At 38.6% G+C, this 23,397-nt stretch overlaps 1 protein-coding gene across 1 annotated transcript in view; it reads left to right on the top strand.

Annotated features, from left to right (window-relative positions):
• Positions 1–21,666, top strand: part of rps6kb1b (ribosomal protein S6 kinase b, polypeptide 1b) — a 37,834-nt gene extending 16,168 nt beyond the window's left edge. The window contains exons 6-15 of the mRNA XM_061925902.1: positions 4,928–4,985; positions 5,065–5,165; positions 9,067–9,157; positions 9,231–9,321; positions 10,265–10,372; positions 11,041–11,103; positions 11,629–11,706; positions 14,026–14,133; positions 14,212–14,324; positions 20,825–21,666. Coding sequence (XP_061781886.1) covers positions 4,928–4,985; positions 5,065–5,165; positions 9,067–9,157; positions 9,231–9,321; positions 10,265–10,372; positions 11,041–11,103; positions 11,629–11,706; positions 14,026–14,133; positions 14,212–14,324; positions 20,825–21,062 — 1,049 coding nt within the window. The 3' untranslated portion in view covers positions 21,063–21,666. The remainder of the gene's footprint in view (positions 1–4,927; positions 4,986–5,064; positions 5,166–9,066; positions 9,158–9,230; positions 9,322–10,264; positions 10,373–11,040; positions 11,104–11,628; positions 11,707–14,025; positions 14,134–14,211; positions 14,325–20,824) is intronic.
• The last annotated feature ends 1,731 nt before the right edge of the window (positions 21,667–23,397 follow it).

Genomic DNA, 23,397 nt, shown 5'->3' with positions numbered 1-23,397 from the left:
ATAAAATCTTTTAACTAAGTTGTATTTTTTAAATAAATATATAGCCACATAAAAGAGAAAACATTAAATATATTGTGCTTCATAAGAGCCATATTTTTTGTATTTGTTTAAATATGTTTATCTTTTTCTATTTTAATTTGTAAGCGTTTTAAGAAAATTGGGTGATCACTTTGTTTCACTTCCGGCTTATGTGACGTCTGACGACTGTGGAGTAAAGCTGGCAAAATAGCAAAAAAATGATTACGTAATTATTTTTCATATCGTTCCATCTCGATTAATATCACCTTTTTTTTTTGTTTCCCCATAAATAAAGTGGGATTGTCCCGTGCAAGATTATGCTGAGTACCGTCGCAACCCTACTCTTTATTGCTACAGTATTTTGTAACAGACATGTAGGTCATATATGCTAACTGCTGACGACTGTTCATCTCTATGATTGTGTTTACTAAATGTTAGGGGTGTAACGGTACATAAAAATTTCGGTTCGGTACGTACCTCGGTTTAGAGGTCACGGTTCGGTTCATTTTCGGTACAGTAAGAAAACAACAAAATATTAATTTTTGGGTTATTTATTTAGCAAATTTGCAAAATCTTCCACCAAAAATATTTTTCTTAGTGGAATATTTGATGTGAATTAATGGGAACCTTGGATAGGTCAATAATTCATAATAACATTGATTTTGATTCAATATTATGTTTTGAGCAATGACAGTTTGAAAGAAAAAAAAACAGCTTTGTTTTATTAGTCAACATTGCAACTTTTTCTAAATTAAATTTAACCTTTAAGCTTTTTTATTTCACTTTTGTTATGTTTTTGTTTATTTTAATAGTATTTTTAGAATGTGCCGTGGGCCTTTAAAACATTAGCTGTGGGCCGCAAATGGCCTCCGGGGCACACTTTTGACACCTATAGATAATAAAAAATTAAATGTGATAAATCTATGGATAAAAAGCAGAGCCTGGCGACGCATGCGCGTTTATCATAACTCTCTCTCTCTCTCTCTGTCTCTGCCCCTCCCTCACCAATGCTGCTGTTTGTTTTTAACCCCTTCTTAAAACTGAACGTACATTGAAAATACACGCAACCCTAACTCAAAATGCCGGACATTTGAGGCATTTAAGAAACTCCGCCCTGACAGCTCCGCAAAAGAGGACATGTCCGGTGAAAAGAGGACGTATGGTCAGTCTATCTTAGCCCGTTAGCTGCTAGCATGCCGTGTGTTGTGCCTCGGTGTGCATTGTTTACACAACGTGCGTTACCGTATTTTCCGCACTATAAGGCGCACCGGATTATTAGCCGCACCTTCTATGAATTACATATTTCATAATTTTGTCCACCAATAAGCCGCCCCGGACTAAAAGCCGCGCCTACGCTGCGCTAAAGTGAATGTCAAAAAAACGCTGCGCTAAAGTGAATGTCAAAAAAACAGTCAGATAGTTCAGTCAAACTTTAATAATATATTGAAAACCAGCGTTCTAACAACTCTGTCCCAAAATGTACGCAAATGTGCAATCACAAACATAGTAAAATTCAAAATGGTGTAGAACAATAGCAACATAATGTTGCTCGAACGTTAATGTCACAACACACAAAATAAACATAGCGCTCACCTTCTGAAGTTATTCTTCATTCGTAAATCCTTCGAATTCTTCGTCTTCGGTGTCCGAATTGAAAAGTTGGGCGAATACGGGATCCAAAATGGCCGGTTCCGTCTCGTCGAAGTCACCGGAGTCAGTGTCACTGTTGTCCAGCAGTTCTGTGAATCCTGCCTTCCGGAAAGGTCGGACCACAGTTGTGACCGAAACTATCTGCCCAGGCATTTACGATCCACTGGCAGATGTTGGCGTATGTCGACCGGCGCTATCTGCCCGTCTTAGTGAAGGTGTGTTCGCCTTCGGAGCTGTGTGAAAAAAGCCACCCGGCCTCTTCGCGTAAACTTCCCTTAACCACTCGCTCATCTTTTCTTCATCCATCCATCCCTTCGAGTTAGCTTTTATGATGACGCCGGCTGGAAAGGTCTCTTTTGGATGGGTGGAAGTTAGCATGGCAAGCTAGAACCACAGTGAAGGATGACTTCTCATTCCCTGTGGAGCGAATATTCACCGTACGTGCTCCCGTTCCACAGTGCGGTTCAGTTGCTGTGAAATACGGTAGTAATCCGTGTGCGGATGGAGAGATTGCGTCTTTTTATGAACCGGATCGTTTTGTAGGAGCCATTTTGTGGTCTTTACAGATGTAAACAGGAAATGAAACGTACGGTGATATCCGCGCGTTTTTTCTTCTTCTTCCGGGGGCGGGTGAAGCGCTTCCTGTTCTATGGGGGCGGGTGAAGCGCTTCCTGTTCTATGGGGGCGAGTGCTTTCCTTGGCGGTTGCTTGCGTAGAAGAAGAAGCGCTTCCTGTTCTACCGGGAAAAAAGATGGCGGCTGTTTACCGAAGTTGCGAGACCGAAACTTTATGAAAATGAATCGTAATAAAGCGCACCGGGTTATTAGGCGCACTGTCAGCTTTTGAGAAAAATTGTGGTTTTTAGGTGCGCCTTATAGTGCGGAAAATACGGTACGTTACTTAATATGTCCATGTGGAAACTCGTTCAGTACCGGAACGGTTCAATACAAATACACGTACCGTTACACCCCTACTAAATGTGCAACAGTACAGGTCACCCATGCTACAGTCCGTACTTCGGTTTTAGAGCCATGGTTTTGCTACTTTTTTGGTACATTTTATGTTAGTACTTTTAAGGAAGCCAGTTCCAGTCCTCATCCCTAACATTCTTACTGCCCGTACAAGCGTAAAAAGAAGTGATAATAAACCACAAAGACAATAAAACACGGAAACACTTCACAGGTCAGATTGTTTCAACATGAAACAAGGTTAGATTGTGTGAAAGTCACCAAATAGTACCGTATTTTCCGCACTATAAGGCGCACCGGATTATTAGCCGCACCTTCTATGAATTACATATTTCATAATTTTGTCCACCAATAAGCCGCCCCGGACTATAAGCCGCGCCTACGCTGCGCTAAAGTGAATGTCAAAAAAACGCTGCGCTAAAGTGAATGTCAAAAAAACAGTCAGATAGTTCAGTCAAACTTTAATAATATATTGAAAACCAGCGTTCTAACAACTCTGTCCCAAAATGTACAAATGTGCAATCACAAACATAGTAAAATTCAAAATGGTGTAGAGCAATAGCAACATACCGGTAATGTTGCTCGAACGTTAATGTCACAACACACAACACACAAAATAAACATAGCGCTCACTTTCTGAAGTTATTCTTCATTCGTACCGGTAAATCCTTCGAATTCTTCGTCTTCGGTGTCCGAATTGAAAAGTTGCGCAAGCGTGGCTTCCAAAATGGCCGGCTCCGTCTCTTCGAAATCATCGGATTCAGTGTCGCTGTTGTTGTGCAGCAGTTCTGTGAATCCTGCCTTCCGGAAAGCTCGGACCACAGTTGTGACAGAAATATCTGCCCAGGCATTTACAATCCACTGGCAGATGTTGGCGTATGTCGTCCGGCGTTGTCTGCCCGTCTTAGTGAAGGTGTGTTCGCCTTCGGTCATCCATTTTTCCCACGCAGTTCGCAGTCGTGATTTGAATGCCCTGTTGACACCAATATCCAGCGGTTGGAGTTCTTTGGTTAATCCACCCGGAATGACGGCGAGTGTTGTATTTGTGTGCTTCACTTGTTTTTTGACACCATCTGTGATGTGGGCGCGCATAGAGTCGTATATCAACATGGACGGAGCAGCGTGAAAAAAGCCACCCGGCCTCTTCGCGTAAACTTCCCTTAACCACTCGCTCATCTTTTCTTCATCCATCCATCCCTTCGAGTTAGCTTTTATGATGACGCCGGCTGGAAAGGTCTCTTTTGGCAAGGTCTTCCTTTTGAATATGACCATGGGAGGAAGTTTCTGGCCATTAGCATGGCAAGCTAGAACCACAGTGAAGGACGACTTTTCATTCCCAGTGGTGCGAATATTCACCGTACGTGCTCCCGTTGTATCAACAGTGCGGTTCACAGGAATATCAAAAGTCAGTGGAACCTTGTCCATGTTGATAATGTTCTCTGGCCGGATCTTTTTTTCCGCTATCTTCTTTTTACAATATGCACGGAAAGTAGCCAGCTTTTCTTTAAAGTCGTTAGGCAGTTGCTGTGAAACAGTGGTCCGTGTGCGGATGGAGAGATTGCGTCTTTTCATAAACCGAAAACACCAAGAAGCACCACCTTTAAAATCATCCAGGTGAAGTTCGCTTGCTAGCGTTGTTGCCTTCATTCGAATAGTGATGGTGCTGACACTTCTGCTTGCTGCTCTCTGCTCAACAACCCACTGTTCGAGTTCGTCCTCCAACTGTTGCCATCGTGCTTTGTTCCCTCGGAAGCTCTGTTTTGTCTTCTTTACCTGGCGCAGGTCATCTTCTTGCTTCCTCCACCTACGCACCATTGATTCATTTATGTTATATTCTCTTGCTGCTGCTCTATTTCCGTGTTCTTCGGCATGACTTATTGCCTTAAGTTTAAATTCTGCGTTATAAGCGTGTCGTTTAGTAGGAGCCATTTTGTAGTCTGGTCTTTACAGATGTAGACAAACAAAGGAAATGAAACGAAATATCCGCGCGCTTCTTTTTCTTCCGGGGGCGGGCGGTAGCGCTTCCTGTTCTATGGGGGCGGGTGCTTACCTTGGCGGTTGCTTGCGTAGAAGAAGAAGCACTTCCTGTTCTACCGGGAAAAAAGATGGCGGCTGTTTACCGAAGTTGCGAGATCGAAACTTTATGAAAATTAATCGTAATAAAGCGCACCGGGTTATAAGGCGCACTGTCATCTTTTGAGAAAAATTGTGGTTTTTAGGTGCGCCTTATAGTGCGGAAAATACGGTATCTGTCCAAGCAGCTTCTATTCTTGATGTGGTCTTGTGTGCAGGAGGAGAACTCTTCATGCAGTTGGAGAGGGAGGGCATTTTCATGGAAGACACGGCCTGGTGAGTTCAACAACTCATGTCTGGGAAGCTTTTAGTGTGAACAATGTTAACAAAGCTTTTGTCTTGTTGCTCCCTGTAGTTTCTATCTGGCAGAGATCTCCATGGCTCTGGGCCACCTGCACCAGAAGGGCATCATCTACAGAGACCTCAAGCCTGAGAACATCATGCTGAGCAGCCAAGGTTTGTTTCCATGATTGGTAACACCTGGCCAGGTCACACAGCAGAACAACTAAAGAGCTCTCCTCCATTGCCATTATTAGTACAAAGAATCTTCTCTATTGCAGTTATCTAATTTCCCCTCGGGGATCAATAAAGTACTATCTAATCTAATTAGAACCAAGAACCTCCTCTAATGCCGTTATTAGTACCAATAATGTTGTTTATAGCAGTTATCAGTACCAATAATCTCCTCTATTGCAGTTATGAGTACCAATAAGTCTCCTATTGCAGTTATTAGTACCAGTAAGTCTCCTATTGCAGTTATTAGTACTAATAAGTATCCTATTGCAGTTATTAGTTCCAGTAAGTCTCCTATTGCAGTTATTAGTACCAATAAGTCTCCTATTGCAGTTATCAGTACCAATAAGTCTCCTATTGCAGTTATTAGTACCAGTAAGTCTCCTATTGCAGTTATTAGTACTAATAAGTCTCCTATTGCAGTTATTAGTACCGTATTTTCCGCACTATAAGGCGCACCGGATTATTAGCCGCACCTTCAATGAATGGCATATTTCATAACTTTGTCCACCAATAAGCCGCCCCGGACTATAAGCCGCGCATACGCTGCGCTAAAGGGAATGTCAAAAAAACAGTCAGATAGGTCAGTCAAACTTTAATAATATATTAAAAACCAGCGTTCTAACAACTGTTCACTCCCAAAATGTACGCAAATGTGCAATCACAAACATAGTAAAATTCAAAATAGTGCAGAGCAATAGCAACATAATGTTGCTCGAACGTTAATGTCACAACACACAAAATAAACATAGCGCTCACTTTCTGAAGTTATTCTTCATTCGTAAATCCTTCGTCTTCGGTGTCCGAAGTGAAAAGTTGGGCAAATTTACGATCCACTGGCAGATGTTGGCGTCGTCTGGCGCTGCCTCCTCGTCTTAGTGAAGGTGTGTTCGCCTTCTGTCATCCATTGTTCCCACGCAGTTAGCAGTCTAGCTTCGAATGCCCTGTTGACACCAATATCTAGCGGCTGGAGGTCTTTTGTCAATCCACCCGGAATGACGGCGAGTATTGAATTAAGCGCGTAAGCGTGTCTCTCAATGTGCTGTTATGAGCTAGCAAATATAACAACTACACTACCCAGCATGCAACGATAGTTACGAGCATGCGCGGTAGCCCTGAGAAGCGTTGTATGCTGGCAGTTAGCACGCTGTGAGTAAACGTTGAGAACTCAGTTAACACGCCTCGTCTGCATTATTTATAATTAGACAGACAACACACTTAATAGGAGCCATTTTGGGGTCTTTACATAAACACACAAATGGAAATGAAACGTCACATATCCCAGCATGCACCGCGCGCTTCTTCTACGGGGAAAAAAGATGGCGGCTGTTTACCGTAGTTGCAAGACCTAAACTTTATGAAAATGAATCTTAATATTTATCCATATATAAAGCGCACCGGGTTATAAGGCGCACTGTCAGCTTTTGAGAAAATTTGTGGTTTTTAGGTGCGCCTTATAGTGCGGAAAATACGGTAGTAGTAAGTCTCCTATTGCAGTTATTAGTAGTAGTAAGTCTCCTATTGCAGTTATTAGTACCAATAAGTCTCCTATTGCAGTTATTAGTACCAATAAGTCTCCTATTGCAGTTATTAGTACCAGTAAGTCTCCTATTGCAGTTATTAGTACCAATAAGTCTCCTATTGCAGTTATTAGTACCAGTAAGTCTCCTATTGCAGTTATTAGTACCAGTAAGTCTCCGATTGCAGTTATTAGTACCAGTAAGTCTCCTATTGCAGTTATTAGTACTAATAAGTCTCCTATTGCAGTTATTAGTTCCCGTAAGTCTCCTATTGCAGTTATTAGTACCAGTAAGTCTCCTATTGCAGTTATTAGTACCAATAAGTCTCCTATTGCAGTTATTAGTACCAATAAGTCTCCTATTGCAGTTATTAGTACCAATAAGTCTCCTATTGCAGTTATTAGTACCAATAAGTCTCCTATTGCAGTTATTAGTACCAGTAAGTCTCCTATTGCAGTTATTAGTACCAGTAAGTCTCCTATTGCAGTTATTAGTACTAATAAGTCTCCTATTGCAGTTATTAGTACCAGTGAGTCTCCTATTGCAGTTATTAGTACCAATAAGTCTCCTATTGCAGTTATTAGTACTAATAAGTCTCCTATTGCAGTTATTAGTACTAATAAGTATCCTATTGCAGTTATTAGTACCAATAAGTCCCCTATTGCAGTTATTAGTACCAGTAAGTCTCCTATTGCAGTTATTAGTACTAATAAGTCTCCTATTGCAGTTATTAGTACCAGTAAGTCTCCTATTGCAGTTATTAGTTCCAGTAAGTCTCCTATTGCAGTTATTAGTTCCAGTAAGTCTCCTATTGCAGTTATTAGTACCAATAAGTCTCCTATTGCAGTTATTAGTACCAATAAGTCTCCTATTGCAGTTATTAGTACCAGTAAGTCTCCTATTGCAGTTATTAGTACCGTATTTTCCGCACCATAAGGCGCCCTGGGTTATAAGCCGCGCCTTCAATGAACGGCATATTTCAAAACTTTGTCCACCTATAAGCCGCCCCGTGTTGTCAGCCGCATCTAACTGCGCTAAAGGAATGTCAAAAAAACAGTCAGATAGGTCAGTCAAACTTTAATAATATATTAAAAACCAGCGTGATGTGGGCGCGCATGGAATCGTATATCAACATGGACGGAGCTGCGTGAAAAAAGCCACCCGGCCTCTTCGCGTAAACTTAAACTTACCTTAACCACTCGCTCATCTTTTCTTCATCCATCCCTTCGAGTTAGCTTTTATGATGACGCCGGCTGGAAAGGTCTCTTTTGGCAAGGTCTTCCTTTTGAATATCACCATGGGTGGAAGTTTCTGGCCATTAGCATGGCAAGCTAGAACCACAGTGAAGGATGACTTCTCATTCCCTGTGGTGCGAATATTCACCGTACGTGCTCCCGTTGTATCCACAGTGCGGTTCACAGGAATATCAAAAGTCAGTGTTGATAATGTTCTCTGGCCGGATCTTTTTTTCAGCTATCTTGTTTTTACAATATGCACGGAAAGTAGCCAGCTTTTCTTGAAAGTCTTTAGGCAGTTGCTGTGAAATAGTAATCCGTGTGCGGATGGAGAGATTGCGTCTTTTCATGAACCCAATCCCTGTCGCTTAGTAGGAGCCATTTTGTGGTCTTTACAGATGTAAACACACAAAGGAAATGAAACGTACGGTAATATCCGCGCGCTTTTTCTTCTTCTACGCGGGCGGGTGGTTGCTTACAGTAGAAGAAGAAGCGCTTCCTGTTCTATGGGGGCGGGTGCTTACCTTGGCGGTTGCTTGCGTAGAAGAAGAAGCACTTCCTCTTCTACGGGGAAAAAAGATGGCGGCTGTTTACCGTAGGTGCGAGACCGAAACTTTATGAAAATGAATCTTAATATTAATCCATATATAAAGCGCACCGGGTTAAAAGCCGCACTGTCAGCTTTTGAGTAAATTTGTGGTTTTTAGGTGCGGCTAATAGTGCGGAAAATACGGTACCAATAAGTCTCCTATTGCAGTTATTAGTACCAGTAAGTCTCCTATTGCAGTTATTAGTACCAGTAAGTCTCCTATTGCAGTTATTAGTACTAATAAGTCTCCTATTGCAGTTATTAGTACCAAGCTCACAAAAAAATGGATAAATGTTATGATTTGTTGCTGTAACTGTAACAACATTTATAAGTCAGAAAATATCAAATTAATCTTAGGTCCCCTTAATTAAATGCCTTCTTCTACCTCCTGTTGCTAGGTAGAATCCTCACAACGCAGTGAAGTAGTTGATTTGATTCAATTGAATCACAGTTCTGTATGAACTATAAAATTGTATTGAGTAGATGTGCTTTCCCTGCAGGTCATGTCAAGTTGACAGACTTCGGGCTGTGTAAAGAGTCCATCCACGACGGCACAGTCACGCACACCTTCTGTGGTACCATAGAATACATGTGAGTCTCATCCACGCACTCTCACGCTGTCCCTGAACGCACCATCCTGACACGCCCTCTCGCTGGCCTGCAGGGCGCCAGAGATCCTGATGCGGAGCGGACACAACCGAGCGGTGGACTGGTGGAGTCTGGGAGCGCTGATGTACGACATGCTGACTGGGGCGGTCAGTGACTCTCCTTTAGCACCTCCAACCTTCATGTAGCACACCTGCACTACTTGACTCCCTCCTTTAGCACCTCCAACCTTCATGTAGCACACCTGCACTACTTGACTCCCTCCTTTAGCACCTCCAACCTTCATGTAGCACACCTGCACTACTTGACTCCCTCCTTTAGCACCTCCAACCTTCATGTAGCACACCTGCACTGCTTGACTCCCTCCTTTAGCACCTCCAACCTTCATGTAGCACACCTGCACTACTTGACTCCCTCCTTTAGCACCTCCAACCTTCATGTAGCACACCTGCACTACTTGACTCCCTCCTTTAGCACCTCCAACCTTCATGTAGCACACCTGCACTACTTGACTCCCTCCTTTAGCACCTCCAACCTTCATGTAGCACACCTGCACTACTTGACTCCCTCCTTTAGCACCTCCAACCTTCATGTAGCACACCTGCACTACATGACTCCCTCCTTTAGCACCTCCAACCTTCCCCTAGCACACCTGCACTGCTTGACTCCCTCCTTTAGCACCTCCATGTAGCACACCTGCACTGCTTGACTCCCTCCTTTAGCACCCTCAGGTAGCACACCTGCACTGCTTGACTCCCTCCTTTAGCACCTCTATGTAGCACACCTGCACTGCTTGACTCCCTCCTTTAGCACCCTCAGGTAGCACACCTGCACTGCTTGACTCCCTCCTTTAGCACCTCTATGTAGCACACCTGCACTGCTTGACTCCCTCCTTTAGCACCTCCATGTAGCACACCTGCACTGCTTGACTCCCTCCTTTAGCACCTCCAACCTTCCCCTACACACCTGCACTGCTTGACTCCCTCCTTTAGCACCTCCAACCTTCCCCTACACACCTGCACTGCTTGACTCCCTCCTTTAGCACCTCCATGTAGCACACCTGCACTGCTTGACTGCAACTTGTGTGTGCAGCCTCCCTTCACAGGTGAGAACAGGAAGAAGACCATAGACAAGATCTTGAAGTGCAAACTCAGTCTGCCACCATATCTCACACAAGAAGCTCGGGACCTCCTGAAACGTGTACGTTGTCTTCTTCTTCTACTCCATATTTTCCTCCTGCTCCTTCTTCTGCTCCTCTTTTTCCTCATCCTTCCCTTCCTCCTGCTTCTTCCCCTTCTTCTTCTTCTCCTCCTTCGTCACCTCCTTCTTTTTCTCCTTCTTTATATTTTTGTTATTCTTCATCTTCCCCTTCTTCTCCTCCTTCTTTTACTCCTCCTTTTTATTTTTCTTCTTCTCTTTCTTCTATTCCTCCTTCTCCTTTTTTTCTTCCTCCTCCTCTTTCTACTTCTTTTTCTCCTCCTCTTCCTGTTTCTCCTTCTTTATCTTGTTCTTCACCTTCTTCTTTCCCTTCTCTTTCTCCTATTTCTTCTTTTATTCCTTCTTTTCCTCCTTCTTCTACTTCTCCTCTTTCTCCTTCTTCTACTCCTTCTTTCTCTTCTTATTTCCTCCTTCTCCCTCTTCTTCTTCTTCTCATTTCCCTTCTTTTTCTACCCATTCTTCTTCTTTTGTTCCTCCTTCTACTTTTTTTTCTTCTTCTCTTTTTTCTTTTTCTTCTCCTTCTCCTTCTTCTTCTCCCTTCTTATTTTCCTTCTTCTCCTCCTCTTTCTCTTCCTCCTCTTTCTCCTTTTCCTCTTCCTCCTCCTCCATCTTCTCGGTGACCTGATGGCTGTTTCCCAACGTGTGTGCAGTTGCTGAAGAGGAACGCCTCCTCACGTTTAGGAGCAGGTGCTGGAGATGCCACAGAGGTGCAGGTGAGCAGCTGCTTCACATCCAGGTGGACAACACACTCTTCGTTAGGACACAACACCAAAAATGTGATCTGATTCCACTTCCTGGGCTGATGATTCCATTCAGAATCGATTCTTGATTCAACACGTTGCTGGATTTAGAATCGATTCAAACCTTGCAATGTATTTTCTGGTATAATAATTACAATGAAACATTTTCAAGACAGGTCAGAAAAGCTCCTTCTGGTCACATGGAAATGGCCTAAAAAGATATTTTTAAAAACTGATAAAAAAAAAAAAAAAGATTATAATTTTATTTTTTGAAAATTTTGAATCAATTTTAGAATCAGAATCGCAATTTACCGTATTTTTCGGAGTATAAGTCGCACCGGAGTATAAGTCGCACCTGCCGAAAATGCATAATAAAGAAGGAAAAAAACATGTATAACTGGCACTGGAGCCCGGCCAAACTATGAAAAAAACTGCGACTTATAGTCCATGGATGGATATATAAAAGAAAAAGTGCTAACCTTGATGTTGTTCCTCCAGGCACATCCTTTCTTCCGACACATCAACTGGGAGGATTTGCTGGCTCGTAAAGTAGAACCTCCCTTTAAACCTTTTCTGGTGAGAAACTCAACAACTCTTTTCTACACAATTCCAAACCTTTTAACTTCCATTCTGAGCACCTGTGACTTTAGCACCTGTGACTTTAGCACTTGTGACTTTAGCACCTGTGACTTTAGCGCCTGTGACTTTAGCACTTGTGACTTTAGCACCTGTGACTTTAGCGCCTGGGACTTTAGCACTTGTGACTTTAGCACTTGTGACTTTAGCACCTGGGACTTTAGCACCTGTGACTTTAGCACCTGTTACTTTAGCACCTGTTACTTTAGCGCCTGTGACTTAAGCGCCTGTTACTTTAGCACCTGTTACTTTAGCGCCTGTGACTTTAGCACCTGGGACTTTAGCACCTGTGACTTTAGCATCTGGGACTTTAGTGCCTGTGACTTTAGCACCTGATACTTTAGCACCTGTTACTTTAGTGCCTGTTACTTTAGCACCTGGGACTTTAGAACCCGTGACTTTAGCACCTGGGACTTTAGCGCCTATTACTTTAGCATCTGTGACTTTAGCACCTGTGACTTTAGCGCCTGTGACTTTAGCACCTGGGACTTTAGCACCTGGGACTTTGGCGCCTGTGACTTTAGCAACTGTGACTTTAGCGCCTGTTACTTTAACACCTGGGACTTTAGCGTCTGTGACTTTAGCACCTATGACTTTAGCACCTGTGACTTTAGCGCCTGTTACTTTAGCACCTGTGACTTTAGCACCTGTTACTTTAGCACCTGTTACTTTAGTGCCTGTTACTTAAGCGCCTGTGACTTTAGCGACTGTGACTTTAGCACCTGTGACTTTAGCGCCTGTTACTTTAGCGCCTGTTAGCTCAGCACCTGTTAGTTTAGCGCTTATTTTACCACCTGTTAGTTTAGCACCTGTTATTTTAGCAATAGTTATTTTAGCACTTGTTATCTTAGCACATGTTAGCCTAGCAGTTGTTATCTCAGCACATGTTAGCCTAGCAGTTGTTATCTCAGCACATGTTAGCATAGTACTTGTTATCTTAGCACCTGTTAGTTTAATATTTATCTTAGCACCTGTTAGTTTAGTATTTATCTTAGCACCTGTTAGTTTAGTACTTATCCAAGCACCTGTTAGTTTAGTATTTATCTTAGCACCTGTTAGTTTAGTACTTATCTAAGCACCTGTTAGTTTAGTATTTATCTTAGCACCTGTTAGTTTAGTATTTATCTTAGCACCTGTTAGTTTAGTACTTATCTAAGCACCTGTTAGTTTAGTATTTATCTAAGCACCTGTTAGTTTAGTACTTATCTAAGCACCTGTTAGTTTAGTATTTATCTTAGCACCTGTTAGTTTAGTATTTATCTTAGCACCTGTTAGTTTAGTACTTATCTAAGCACCTGTTAGTTTAGTATTTATCTTAGCACCTGTTAGTTTAGTATTTATCTTAGCACCTGTTAGTTTAGTACTTATCTAAGCACCTGTTAGCTTAGTACTTATCTTAGCACCTGTTAGTTTAGTACTTATCTTAGCACCTGTTAGTTTAGTACTTATCTTAGCACCTGTTAGTTTAGTATTTATCTTAGCACCTGTTAGTTTAGTACTTATCTAAGCACCTGTTAGTTTAGTATTTATCTTAGCACCTGTTAGTTTAGTGCTTATCCAAGCACCTGTTAGTTTAGTATTTATCTTAGCACCTGTTAGTTTAGTACTTATCTTAGCACCTGTTAGTTTAGTATTTATCTTAGCACCTGTTTAGTACTTATCTAAGCACCTGTTAGTTTAGTATTTATCTTAGCACCTGTTAGTTTAGTATTTATCTTAGCGCTTGTCTGCTTAGCACTTGTTAGTTAAGCGCATGTTAGATTAGCACTTGTTATCTTAGCAACTGTTAGTTTAGCACCTATTAGTTTAGTACTTATCCAAGCACCTGTTAGTTTAGCGGTTATTTTAGCACCTTTTACTTTCGTGCCTGTTACTTTAACACTGGTTATTTTAGCGCCTGTTAGATTAGTATTTATCTTAGCACCTGTTAGTTTATCGCTTGTTTGCTTAGCACCTGTTAGTTTAGCACCTATTATGTTAGTACCTGTTAGTTTAGCACCTATTATGTTAGCACCTGTTAGTTTAGCACCCATTATGTTAGTACTTGTTAGTTTAACACCTATTATGTTAGCACCTGTTAGTTTAGCACCTGTTATTTTAGCAGCTGTAATGCAAGCAGCACTTCATCACTATCTTTGTTTACTTGTAGAATTGTGGGCGTGTCCTCTATAACAATGTGGGTGTGGCTTGTTATGATTGTAGAGTAGTTGACGGCTTATGTCAGCTGACTTCCTGTTTGTGTTGTCATCAACGTTGCAGCAATCTGCTGAAGACGTGAGTCAGTTTGACTCCAAGTTCACAAGTCAGACGCCAGTCGACAGTCCTGATGACTCCACGCTCAGTGAGAGCGCCAATCAAGCCTTTTTGGTAACTTCCTGCTGACCACACTCACACTCACACACACACACACACACACACACACTAACAATGCTTGTGCTCCTGCAGGGCTTCACTTACGTTGCACCTTCGGTCCTGGAAAATATCAAAGAAAAGTTTTCATTCGAGCCAAAAATCCGTTCACCTCGAAGATTCATCGGCAGCCCAAGAACACCTCTCAGGTATATGATGACATCATCATTTACTTGTGCACTATGTACTCGCAGGCAATAGCACTATTACTAGTATTTATTAGCATGTAATAGCACTATTATTAGTATTAATTAGACTTACCGTATTTTCCGCACTATTAGCCGCACCTAAAAACCACAAATTTACTCAAAAGCTGACAGTGCGGCTTATAACCCGGTGCGCTTTATATATGGATTAATATTAAGATTCATTTTCATAAAGTTTAGGTCTCGCAACTACGGTAAACAGCCGCCATCTTTTTTCCCCATAGAAGAGGAAGCGCTTCTTCTTCTACTGTAAGCAACCACCCGCCCCCGTAGAAGAAGAAGAAGCGCGCGGATATTACGTTTCATTTCCTTTGTGTGTTTACATCTGTAAAGACCACAAAATGGCTCCTACTAAGCGACAGGTTTTCGGTTCATGAAAAGACGCAATCTCTCCATCCGCACACGGACTACTATTTCACAGCAACTGCCTAAAGACTTTCAAGAAAAGCTGGCTACTTTCCGTGCATATTGTAAAAACAAGATAGCTGAAAAAAAGATCCGGCCAGAGAACATTATCAACATGGACGAGGTTCCACTGACTTTTGATATTCCTGTGAACCGCACTGTGGATACAACGGGAGCACCTACGGTGAATATTCGCACCACAGGGAATGAGAAGTCATCCTTCACTGTGGTTCTAGCTAATGGCCAGAAACTTCCACCTATGGTGATATTCAAAAGGAAGACCTTGCCAAAAGAGACCTTTCCAGCCGGCGTCATCATAAAAGCTAACTCGAAGGGATGGATGGATGAAGAAAAGATGAGCGAGTGGTTAAGGTAAGTTTACGCGAAGAGGCCGGGTGGCTTTTTTCACGCAGCTCCGTCCATGTTGATATACGACTCCATGCGCGCCCACATCACGCTGGTTTTTAATATATTATTAAAGTTTGACTGACCTATCTGACTGTTTTTTTGACATTCCCTTTAGCGCAGTTAGATGCGGCTTATAACACGGGGCGTCTTATAGGTGGACAAAGTTTTGAAATATGCCGTTCATTGAAGGCGCGGCTTATAACCCAGGGCGGCTTATGGTGCGGAAAATACGGTAGACTTCCTTTTTAATGTCATTCAAATTGAACTTTACAGTACAGATAAGAACAAAATTTCGTTTTATAAGCTCATGTTAGTGCAGGATAAAAAAGCAATAAGGTGCATATATAAATAAATAAATATATATAAATATAAAATAAATAAATATATATAAATAAATAGATTACTGTACAGATAAATATATTGCACTTTTTCACATGCGTCCACGTTTATGGATGTATGTTATATTGTCTTTTTTATTCCAGCGAGTTAATCCATTTTTGGGGGGAGTTGAGGGGATAATTTAATTATGATGCGTTCAAGAGTCTTACGGCCTGAGGGAAGAAGCTGTTACAGAACCTGGAGGTTCTGCTTCGGAGGCTGCGGAACCTCTTTCTAGAGTCCAGCAGTGAAAACAGTCCTTGGTGGGGGTGGGAGGAGTCTTTGCAGATTTTCTGTAATTGGAATATTATTAGTATTTATTAGCAGTTAATTGCAATATTATTAGTGTTTATTATCAGGTTACTATTACTATTACTAGTATTTCTTAGCAGGTAATAGCACTATTAGTATTTCTTAGCAGATAATAGCACTATTATTAGTGTTTATTAGCAGGTAATTGCAATATTATTAGTATTTATTATCAGGTAATAGCACTATTACTAGTATTTATTAGCAGGTAATAACACTTTTAGTATTTATTAGCAGATAATAGCACTATTATTAGTATTAATTAGCAGGTAATTGCAATATTAGTATTAATTAGCAGGTAATAGCACTATTTCTAGTATTAATTAGCAGGTAATAGCACTATTATTAGTATTAATTAGCAGGTAATAGCACTATTATTAGTATTAATTAGCAGGTAATAGCACTATTAGTATTTATTAGTAATAATGTTTTGATAGACTTAGTAGTATTCAAGTTCTACTTCCTGAACAAATGTGATCATGTTAAGGCCAATTGAGGTCAAATGTTCCCATTCATGTTCATTTCCATGAAAAGAATAATAATATTAAAATGAAATGACAGAATGTTATTAATATAATTTGCCTCCACTGATGATCCTCATCTGCAAATAAACTTGTCACTTTGGACTCATTACATCAACTTTCAGCACATTTATGTGCAACCACCAAATGTGTCCCCACTCACAAGTAGAACAGGAAATGTTGACATGATCAAAATCATTGATTTGTGTAGAAATGTCATCTTTGACATGGCTATGCTGTATACTACACTGTACATACAGTAACTATGTATACTACACTGTACATACAGTATGCATAGTATACTGTACATACAGTAAGTATGCATAATACACTGTAAATACAGTATGCATAGTACACTATACATACAGTATGTATAGTAGAATGTACATACAGTATGTATAGTACACTGTACATACAGTATTTATAGTACACTGTACATACAGTAACTATGTATACTACACTGTACATACAGTATGCATAGTATACTGTACATACAGTAAGTATGCATAATACACTGTAAATACAGTATGCATAGTACACTATACATACAGTATGTATAGTAGAATGTACATACAGTATGTATAGTACACTGTACATACAGTATTTATAGTACACTGTACATACAGTATGCATAGTACACTGTACATACAGTATGTATAGTAGACTGTACATACAGTATGTATAGTAAGTACACTGTACATACAGTAAGTATGTATTGTGTCCCAACACGGCACAGAGCTCCGCCCCCTCTGAGGCCATACACGCTCCCACTGGGGATACAAAGAATTGCTATTGCGACACCCAGTGGACACTTTCAGAACAGCACTTTCTTTCATGCCAACATTTCAGCTCATTTTTATACTTGGCAAACTTATCTCAGATGTTTGTCTCCCCTGAAGCAGACATTATTCTTCTTTTGTTGCTTCTTACAAAGTTATTTGTGTTGTGTCTTTACCATGAAAGCTTTTTCTGGACACTGAATTTATGTAGCTGAATATTTAGTGTTTGAATTTTGGAATGTGAATTTTGTTTTGACAATTTGGTTACATGAGAATGTAGTTTTAGTACAGTGAGTAAAAGGTTCAAAGAAAAATAAATTCAGTGCAAAAAAAAAATGTGTCGATAAAGATTTTGGTGTAAAAAATATTCAGTGTAAAATAATTGTGTAAAAAAATGTTGGTGTAAGAAAATTCAGTGTGAAAAAAAACACTGTAAAAGGATTTCAGTGCAAAAAAAAATTTGTAAAGATGTTGGTGTAAAAAAGATTCAGTGTGAAATAATGTATAAAACAAATAATGGTGTAAGAAAATTAAGTGTGCAAAAAAATTTGTTGTAAAAAAAATTAGAGTAAAAATATTCAGTGTAAAATAATTTAAGTGTAAGAAAATATTGGTGTAAAACAATTCAGTGTGGAAAAAATGTCAGTCTAACAAAAATTCAGTGCAAAACAATTCCCTGTAAAAAGATTTCAGTGCAAAACAAATGTGTAAAAAAAAAATTCAGTGTAAAAAAAAAATTGGTCCATAAAGATTTTGGTGTAAAAAAGATTCAGTGCAAAATAATTGTGTAAAAAATGTTGGTGTAAGAAAATTCAGTGCAAAAAAAATTGTGTAAAGATTTTGGTGTAAAAAAGATTCAGTGTGAAATAATGTATAAAAAAAATATTAGTGTAAGAAAATTCAGTGTGCAAAAAACAACTGCAAAAAGATTTCAGGGCAAAAAAATTTGGTGTAAAAAAAATAGACTAAAAATATTCAGTGTAAAATAATTTAAGTGTAAGAAAATATTGGTGTAAAACAATTCAGTGTGGAAAAATGTCAGTCTAACAAAAATTCAGTCCAAAAAAATTCCCTGTAAAAAGATTTCAGTGTAAAAAAAATTCAGTGTAAAAAAAAATGTGTCCATAAAGATTTTGGTGTAAAAAAGATTCAGTGCAAAATAATTGTGTAAAAAATGTTGGTGTAAGAAAATTCAGTGTGTAAAAAAACACTGTAAAAGGATTTCAGTGCAAAAAAAATTGTGTAAAGAATTTGGTGTAAAAAGGATTCAGTGTGAAATAATGTATAAAAAAAATATTGGTGTAAGAAAATTCAGTGTGCAAAAAACAACTGCAAAAAGATTTCAGTGCAAAAAAAATTGTGTAAAGAATTTGGTGTAAAAAGGATTCAGTGTGAAATAATGTATAAAAAAAATATTGGTGTAAGAAAATTCAGTGTGCAAAAAACAACTGCAAAAAGATTTCAGTGCAAAAAAATTTGGTGTAAAAAAAAATTGGAGTAAAAATATTCAGTGTAAAATAATTTAAGTGTAAGAAAATATTGGTGTAAAACAATTCAGTGTGGAAAAAATGTCAGTCTAACAAAAATTCAGTGCAAAAAAATTCCCTGTAAAAAGATTTCAGTGTAAAAAAAATTCAGTGTAAAAAAAAATTTGTCCATAAAGATTTTGGTGTAAAAAAGATTCAGTGCAAAATAATTGTGTAAAAAATGTTGGTGTAAGAAAATTCAGTGTGAAAAAAAACACTGTAAAAGGATTTCAGTGCAAAAAAAATTGTGTAAAGAATTTGGTGTAAAAAAGATTCAGTGTGAAATAATGTATAAAAAAAATATTAGTGTAAGAAAATTCAGTGTGCAAAAAACAACTGCAAAAAGATTTCAGGGCAAAAAAATTTGGTGTAAAAAAAAATAGAGTAAAAATATTCAGTGTAAAATAATTTAAGTGTAAGCAAATATTGGTGTAAAACAATTCAGTGTGGAAAAAATGTCAGTCTAACAAAAATTCAGTGCAAAAAAATTCCCTGTAAAAAGATAACAGTGTAAAAAAAATTCAGTGTAAAAAAAAAATTTGTCCATAAAGATTTTGGTGTAAAAAAGATTCAGTGCAAAATAATTGTGTAAAAAAATGTTGGTGTAAGAAAATTCAGTGTGAAAAAAAACACTGTAAAAGGATTTCAGTGCAAAAAAAATTGTGTAAAGAATTTGGTGTAAAAAAGATTCAGTGTGAAATAATGTATAAAAAAAATATTAGTGTGAGAAAATTCAGTGTGCAAAAAACAACTGCAAAAAGATTTCAGGGCAAAAAAATTTGGTGTAAAAAAAATAGAGTAAAAATATTCAGTGTAAAATAATTTAAGTGTAAGAAATATGCTGTAAAAGAATTCACTATAAAAAGATTTTAGTGCAAAAAAATTGTGTAAAAAAAAAAAGTCAGTGTAAAAAATATTTGTGTAAAGAAATTCAGTGTGAAAAAATATTCAGTGTAAAATAATTTAAGTGTAAGAAAATATTGGTGTAAAACAATTCAGTGTGGAAAAAATGTCAAACAAAAATTCAGTGCAAAAAAAAATTGTGTAAAAAGATTTTGGTGTAAGTAAGATTCAGTATAAAAACGCCAGTGTAAAATCATTTAATTGTAAAAAATTATGCTGTAAAAGAATTCACTATAAAAAGATTTTAGTGCAAAAAAATTGTGTAAAAAAAAAAAGTCAGTGTAAAAAATATTTGTGTAAAGAAATTCAGTGTGAAAAAATATTCAGTGTAAAATAATTTAAGTGTAAGAAAATATTGGTGTAAAACAATTCAGTGTGGAAAAAATGTCAGTCCAACAAAAATTCAGTGCAAAAAAAATGGTGTAAAAAGATTTTGGTGTAAGTAAGATTCAGTATAAAAAAGTCAGTGTAAAATAATTTAAATGTAAAAAATTATGCTGTAAAAGAATTCACTATAAAAAGATTTTAGTGCAAAAAAATTGTGTAAAAAAAAAAGTCAGTGTAAAAAATATTTGTGTAAAGAAATTCAGTGTGAAAAAATATTCAGTGTAAAATAATTTAAGTGTAAGAAAATATTGGTGTAAAACAATTCAGTGTGGAAAAAATGTCAGTCTAACAAAAATTCAGTGCATAAAAAAATTGTGTGAAAAGATTTTGGTGTAAGTAAGATTCAGTATAAAAACGCCAGTGTAAAATCATTTAATTGTAAAAAATTATGCTGTAAAAGAATTCACTATAAAGATTTTAGTGCAAAAAAAATTGTGTAAAAAAGATTCAGTGTAAAAAAAAAAGTCAGTGTAAAAAATATTTGTGTAAAGAAATTCAGTGTGAAAAAAAATTCAGTTGACAAAAATTGAGGAAAGGAGACCTACTTTTAGTCATTTGACTGAAGCCCATGATGGTTACCATAGTAACATGTATTTGACTCTAAAGTAGATTATAATCTTTTCTATAGTTTGTAAACATTTGTAATGTTTGTATAATAAATGTCCAACTTGACTCCTCATTGGCTGATTCCCAGACAGGATCTTCATTTGAACAAACTAAATCTTTAAACACAAACACTTTTTTCCCATTGAAATTGTCATCAAAACAATTGAGCGACATAATATTCCCAAGGTCGTCTCCACTGAAACGGTCTGATCTTTTTCCAGCCCGGTGAAGTTCTCCGGCGGCGACTGTTGGCCCCGCAGCGTCCTTCTGGCGGGCGGAGGGCCCAGCCTCCCGCAGGCCCCCCAAGAACAGGCCATGGAACTTTCCGAGCACATGGACGTGACGTCCAACTGCGAGGCCTCCGCCCCCCTCCCCATCCGCCAGCCTCTGGCGCACATGAAGCATCAGGCCTACCCCCTGCTGGCCAAAAGGCCCGATCATCTGCGGATGAACCTATGACCCCGCCCCTTCCCGGACTTTTTGTTGGCCGACGAGAGACAATGTCCTTCATCATTCAGTGTTATGCAGCAGGGGTCGCGACCTTTCACCTGGAAATGGTTTTTTTTGGAGGAACTACAGCAAAGATTTGTCTGCTATCTACTGTACGAGTGATGACGCAATCATGTATTTACTTTTTAGTAGTGCATCTGCTCTTTTAATTGGATTATTGATCTAAACAATATTTGGCCCCAGTTGAGCTGGACAGTTTGACCCCCCCGAAAAGAAAAAAAATCCTTTGGGCTGCATTTTAAAATTCCTGCTGAACGAGGGGAAAATTATAATTAAACATAAAAAGACTTAAGTGTTTTTGTATTTTTTTCATCTTTATTTCAAGTAAACTTCTTCAGAATGGAAAACAAACTTTCAAAGATGACAAATTTGCTATTTTGTCCAAGGAAAAAGTGCACAGTCATCCATTGTTCATGTTTGAGGTGAAATGTGGCGCAGTACTGGCCTGCGACCACCAGAGGTGCTGTTTGGAATGCAAAGAACTGGAAACTCCCAAGAGTTGGTTTTAAAAAAAATGTTGAGCAACAATAAATCTGCGACGCTTCCGAAAACATTTTGAGCCAACGAGGTTTTTTTTGTAATAAGCTGTGATGCTAACAAGAGGAATGTAACGCAGAGTTGAAAGAGAAAAAAGGCACATGTGACTCATTGTGTTGAAAAACTGCACCCATGTTAATGTTGCAATAGTGGAAACTTTTTTTGGAATATACTAGCAATAAAATACTAGAAATTTAAATAATTTAAAAAAAGCATCATTTAAAAAAACAACTTAAAATTTGACTGCGTTTATTAAATTTATATAAATAAACCCGTGAAGATATGATTTTTTTTCTTTTTATTAATCAAAAAACAATTTTATAGTGAATATTAGAGTGTATTTACTGGCAAAACTGCACAAACAAAAATGTTTTTACTCACACCCAACGATTTGCAAGTGGAAAAAAAACAGATTTAATTTAAATAAAATAAAAAATCACTTATTTTTAGTATAAAAATGTTTTTCTTCAAGTTGAAACTTCTGCCAGTAACATTCCACCCAGCGTAGTCACACTCCACGACGACAGGTGGAGCTGCCGCGTCAATTTAAGACCGCCGGAGCGACTGTTATTTGCGCATGGTGCCCTCCGCCAAAAATAAGAAGAAACATGGTGTGGAGAAAAATGGCGGACAAAAGAAAAGGAAAACTTACAGTTTCCCTTGAGTGTGAAAGAAAGGTTTTGACTTGAAAATGTTATTTTTAAGTGAAGAAAATAGTTGGTTTTTTTTGTTATTTGCTGTTATTTGCGCATGGTGCCCTCCGCCAAAAATAAGAAGAAACATGGTGTGGAGAAAAATGGCGGACAAAAGAAAAGGAAAACTTAGTTTCCCTTGAGTGTGAAAGAAAGGTTTTGACTTGAAAATGTTATTTTTAAGTGAAGAAAATAGTTGTTTTTTTTTGTTATTTGCTGTTATTTGCGCATGGTGCCCTCCGCCAAAAATAAGAAGAAACATGGTGTGGAGAAAAATGGCGGACAAAAGAAAAGGAAAACTTACAGTTTCCCTTGAGTGTGAAAGAAAGGTTTTGACTTGAAAATGTTATTTTTAAGTGAAGAAAATAGTTGTGTTATTTGCTGTTATTTGCGCATGGTGCCCTCCGCCAAAAATAAGAAGAAACATGGTGTGGAGAAAAATGGCGGACAAAAGAAAAGGAAAACTTAGTTTCCCTTGAGTGTGAAAGAAAGGTTTTGACTTGAAAATAGTTTTTTTTTACTTGCGACTCGTCTGACGCGAGTAAAAACATTTGTGTGTGTGTAGTGGCAGTAACTTCACTCTAGAATATCTTCTATGACTAAACTTGATCAGTACTACAGTCTTCAATAGGAAAGAAAAGGAATAATTGATCAATATTTCCACTTTGCAACCTAATGATGTCATCCCACTCACTGGCCACATCATTAGGTACAGCTATGTCGTGTAAATATGAAGAATTGAAATAAGTCGCATAGTTCTGATGTTGTGGCGACTCAAAGAAGGTTCTAGTCCTGTGAGACTAAATAGTTCTGATGTTGTCATGTGGCGACTGAAAGAAGGTTCTAGTCCTGTGAGACTAAATAGTTCTGATGTTGTCATGTGGCGACTGAAAGAAAGTTCTAGTCCTGTGAGACTAAATAGTTCTGATGTTGTGGCGACTGAAAGAAGGTTCTAGTCCTGAGAGACTAAATAGTTCTGATGTTGTCATGTGGCGACTGAAAGAAGGTTCTAGTCCTGTGAGACTAAATAGTTCTGATGTTGTCATGTGGCGACT

This window comes from Nerophis lumbriciformis, linkage group LG30 (genome assembly GCF_033978685.3).
Source record: "Nerophis lumbriciformis linkage group LG30, RoL_Nlum_v2.1, whole genome shotgun sequence".
Taxonomy (NCBI): Eukaryota; Metazoa; Chordata; class Actinopteri; order Syngnathiformes; family Syngnathidae; genus Nerophis; species Nerophis lumbriciformis.
Note: the sequence above shows the minus strand (reverse complement) of the source record. Positions and strands in the feature narration are given on the sequence as shown.